General features: G+C 34.4%; 1 protein-coding gene across 2 annotated transcripts; it reads right to left on the bottom strand.

Annotated features, from left to right (window-relative positions):
- si:ch73-345f18.3 (uncharacterized) lies at positions 1-3,711 on the bottom strand. Of its 2 annotated transcripts, none has more exons than XM_052583247.1 (4): positions 3,571-3,711; positions 2,993-3,062; positions 2,694-2,906; positions 1-778 (listed from the first exon to the last, which is right to left on the bottom strand). In XM_052583247.1, the coding sequence occupies exons 1-4, from the start codon at positions 3,607-3,609 to the stop codon at positions 408-410; spliced, it is 693 nt and encodes a 230-aa protein (XP_052439207.1). In that variant the 5' UTR covers positions 3,610-3,711; the 3' UTR covers positions 1-407. The 2 variants fall into 2 exon arrangements, with proteins under 2 accessions (XP_052439207.1, XP_052439208.1); XM_052583248.1 differs by having other exon boundaries at positions 2,694-2,903.
- Between the last annotated feature and the right edge of the window lie 522 nt (positions 3,712-4,233).

Here is a 4,233-nt window from a genome sequence, read left to right as displayed (position 1 = left end):
TTCGTTCTCAAACAGGTGTTTTATTATCATCAAGACACTAACATGAGTTAAAAAAAAGTCAGTTTATATTTTACATCAGATCAGATTATACTAGACAATGATATCGATCTTTAATAATGTTTAAATACTGAAAACAGATCATAGTCCTTCATCAGCCTAGACATTTTATTACTTGCACTATAGGGTCAGGTTTTATGTACTTAACAGACACGTAATGTATTTTATAATACAATTCTAATATTATTTTAATGGTTATTGCATATTTGTATTGCTATAGCGTTCATCTAATGTATATTTGCAGCTACATTTCCAAATTTTGGAATGAAATAAAGTCTTCTGTTCATGATTTAACATTATATTAAATCCTTCATATTTGCTATTGGCTCACACTAAGAGACAAAGTCAGTTCAGGGTGTGATTCCAGAGAGCTGTGCAGCCTCATTGAGGAGATTCCCAGCCTCTTTCCTGTACTTCGGACTCAGTTCTTTGGCTCTCCGAGCCTCTTTGAGGTTTTCCTGCAGGTTGTCCACCAGCCTCTTTTGCTCCTGGTGTCTGGATTCAGCAGCTTCGATCTGACTGATCATGCTGGTCTCGGCTCTCAGAAGCGAGTCGATCATTTCGTGGAGTTTGGTGCTAATGGAGATGACGGATTTGGTGGCTCGGCTCAGTTCGGTGACGTTTTCTTGCGTCCGCTTCAGTTCGCTGGGGATCTCGGCGTCTGATCTCACCATCAGACTGAAGTCATATCCTTTAACCTCCAGACTGATGTGGCACAGCTCTGATGGAGAGAAAACGAGACAGAGAAATGTTATTTATATAACACTTTTAAAGCTACAACTCACAAAGTGGTTTACACAAAATAAAAAACACCTTCATAAAATACACATTAATGAAGAGCTATACACAAAATAAGTTGAAGCAAAAAAGATCAACAGCCCGGTCTCCTTTTGTTTTATATCTAGTTCTTGAAACTGCCAGAAATACATTCAAAGGTGATCTAAGACATATTCCTGTTTTGTACAGTCTCAGAACTAGCTCAGATAAATATATAGGTGTCAAACCGTTTAAAGCTTTTTATGTCTGTAAAAGAATCCTAAAATAAATAGGTAAGTGAGGTAACCAATGTAAAGGAAGCTAAAAGAGGAGAAATATGATGAAATAACTTTGTATGTCAATAATCTGGCTTCAGCATTCTGCACGAACTGTTAACGCGATAAATGCAATTTTTTTACATTTATTAAACATTCTTGAAAGACATCCAGACTATTTAGATCCTTTAAACGCAATGATAAGTATTTAAGTCATAACTTTAAGTCATCTGCATAAAAGTGAAAATGTATCTTGTGTTTTTGGATTAAAGCACCTAAAGGAAGCATGTAAACTGAAAACAAAATTGGTCCTAACAGAGATCCTTGTGGAACTCCACATATAACTTCAGAAATTTGGGATACTTCATCTGCAACTGACACTACAAATGTCTTATTTTAAGTTTTTTTTTTAGTTTTTTTTATTATTATTTTATTTTAATAATAATAACCCAAATAAGATTATAAAAAATATATATTATTTTTATCAGCTTCAATACATTTATTAAAATAACGAAAGCAGTTAAAATGTCAACATTTAAATTTTAACTACAAAAATATATATATTTTTTAAATGTACTATAAAATTAACTTACAAAGGAGTGCAAAGGAGGGGAAATATATACATGATACTGTTATTTCAGACACCATTATAGTTTTTGTTAATATTTGGAATATTTGTATATTTTCTTTATGCATTTTTGAAAATTTTTATCAGTTTCTGTTGTTTTTAAATGTCTGTACGGTTTATTTTATTTATTTAAGTACAAGTTAAACAAAATGACAACGAGAAATGTCACCTTGTTAACTAGCCGAAATTAAATAAGCTTAATTTTTTTATTTTTTTTTCTGTTAACATTAATTAAATTTTATGATTTTTTTTCTTTGGTTTTAGTTTTAGTTAACTGTAATATCCCTGGTTCAAATACTCCACTTATTGTCAAAAATCTCTTCATTTTCTGTGTCTGCTTGGATGTAGTAGAAAATAGGGCTAATTTTCTCTTGTCACTGGCCATAATTCTAACCTTGAAATCAGATTTATGCATGAAATAATGTTGTATGTGTAAAAACAGGATCATCTGGGTTTGAAAATCTGGCTCAGATTCAGACAGGAATCATGTGGTTACAGAGTTTTTCTGCTGATTAAGTGATGACACAAGATTTCTCCACCTTCTGGCTGTCGAAGCAAAAATGTTACAAAGTGCACCTATTTTGTGAGAAAGTGTGATGCGCCAATGGAACAAAATCTGCGCCGCAAAATTAGTAAGAAACAAGTACTGGATTTCATTCGGCATACATAATGCAGGGCTTGATACTAGACAATTACAAAATAATTAAAGTACCATTTATATGGTAGTCTGAGGTACTTTAGGACACATAAGAAATCTCTTGTGAAATCACATGCATCTAAAACATGATTCTGAATGACTAAATTACATGCAAAGTTGCAATCAGCATAAACCTTACGTGCAACTTCTTTTCATGCATTATATTAATCCTAGATGGACTCTGTTTGTAATGGTCCATTATAAGTCGAAGGTTTTGCTTGAATGTGTTGTATTTAGCTGTCACTCGCACAGACTCTGTCCTCACGTGTGAAGATCTTACCATGTTTCTCCTTGATTCTCCTCAGGCATTCAGACAGACTGTCGTTTACTGGACAGTGATAGCGGCTTGCAAGGGTCTGAAGCTTGTTCTTCATCGATTCATAGTGTTCCTGCTGTCTGTTGAACGTTTCTGCAACATCAGCGAATCTCTCATCGAGACCAGAAACACCAACACGACGAGCCGTAAACCTGCCACTCCTCTGATCCACATCTGCTGGAGGATAACACACAGATTAACAGATAGAACGACAGAGCAATAGAACGATAGATAGAGCGACAGATAGATAGATAGATAGATACTGTTAGCTGGTCGTGGTGGTCTTGCAGACTCGGTTGGTGTTTTATTGTTGGACTGAATCAGAGGTTCTCTCTGTAAGTGGCAAATGAAAAGTGACATTAGAAACCAAATGAACACTTAAAGAGAACAAATGCACAACTAAAGGATTAGAAAGAGCGAGCACTTTAAACGAATACACTTCTGTTGCACTGAATAGAACAAGCACACATGCACAAATCACTAAACAGGAATAATCATCTATATTCATTCAGACAGAACTACTTTCGTTTGCTTCATGTTTACTCTTGTTTCTGGTCAAGCTACACATGACCCACTTTACAGATAAAGTCTTGTTCTGAACTACTGAGGCATTAAAACAACACATCTACTTGACTGACCTACTAAATGACTTCATATATATCCTAAAGTATGTTTCTCATGTCTAAAAACAGTGAAAAGGAAGGGCGTCAATGCTTCTGTCTCAGTTTAGATCCACCTGATACACTGTCCTGTTTATACCCTCAGATTTAAAAGCTAAACAAATACAGATTTTTACTTTAATCTGCCTGTAAAAATAAATGACCATAAATCAGCCTCTTACCTCATCGTCTCGGTCGGGAGAGGAAAAACAACACCCCATTTTCTCAGCTCGCAGGAGTTTTCATGCCCGTAAAACACTTGAACTGAAGTTGAGCAATCGATGACGTCACAGTCATGTGGTGCACGTCACACACAGGTGCTTTACTGTAAAGCGTGTCACCTGCGGAAAGGAAAAGAAAACAACAAACACAAAAACCCAAATGTATAGGCAAAGCTACATGTAAATTTGCATCCTGCGCTTTGCATTCGGTCTGTTTACTAGCATATGCGCTTTATAACCTATTATTATGTTATCTAATAGATGCACAAAAATATAGGCTATATTTTAAGTTTAAGCATCAGTTTAAGTACAGACAAATAAAAAGCCATTTGATTTAAATTTAAAAAAATTATAAATCGTATAAAAATGCATTAGGCAATGTTAATATTCATGGATAATAATAATACAACTAATAATATAGTAATATTCGTCCCAATAATAGCTGATTATATTTCCTTAGTTCTGAGATGATGTCAGTTCTCTATAAGAGCCTCTAGGGGTCGCCACTGACTCGCTTTTAATGCGCTCTGCTTTGCCTTTAATTATTTTTCTTTTTAACAATATTAGTCAATTGTACCATACTTTTTAAATTGTTATCTGTTAATAAGTTTCTGTTTTTATGTC

The sequence above is a fragment of the Carassius gibelio genome, chromosome B19 (assembly GCF_023724105.1).
Source record: "Carassius gibelio isolate Cgi1373 ecotype wild population from Czech Republic chromosome B19, carGib1.2-hapl.c, whole genome shotgun sequence".
Taxonomy (NCBI): Eukaryota; Metazoa; Chordata; class Actinopteri; order Cypriniformes; family Cyprinidae; genus Carassius; species Carassius gibelio.
The sequence above is the reverse complement of the archived record's forward strand: the minus strand, read 5'-3'. Positions and strand labels throughout refer to the sequence as shown.

Bases quoted from the DNA above. Each gene is read 5' to 3' on its own strand.
- si:ch73-345f18.3 (XM_052583247.1), bottom strand. From the start codon at position 3,609: ATGGGGTGTTGTTTTTCCTCTCCCGACCGAGACGATGAG. The intron at 3,063-3,570 runs GTAAGAGGCTGA...TGCCACTTACAG, and splicing joins CTCCCGACCGAGACGATGAG to AGAGAACCTCTGATTCAGTC. The intron at 779-2,693 runs GTAAGATCTTCA...TCTCTCCATCAG, and splicing joins GAGAATCAAGGAGAAACATG to AGCTGTGCCACATCAGTCTG.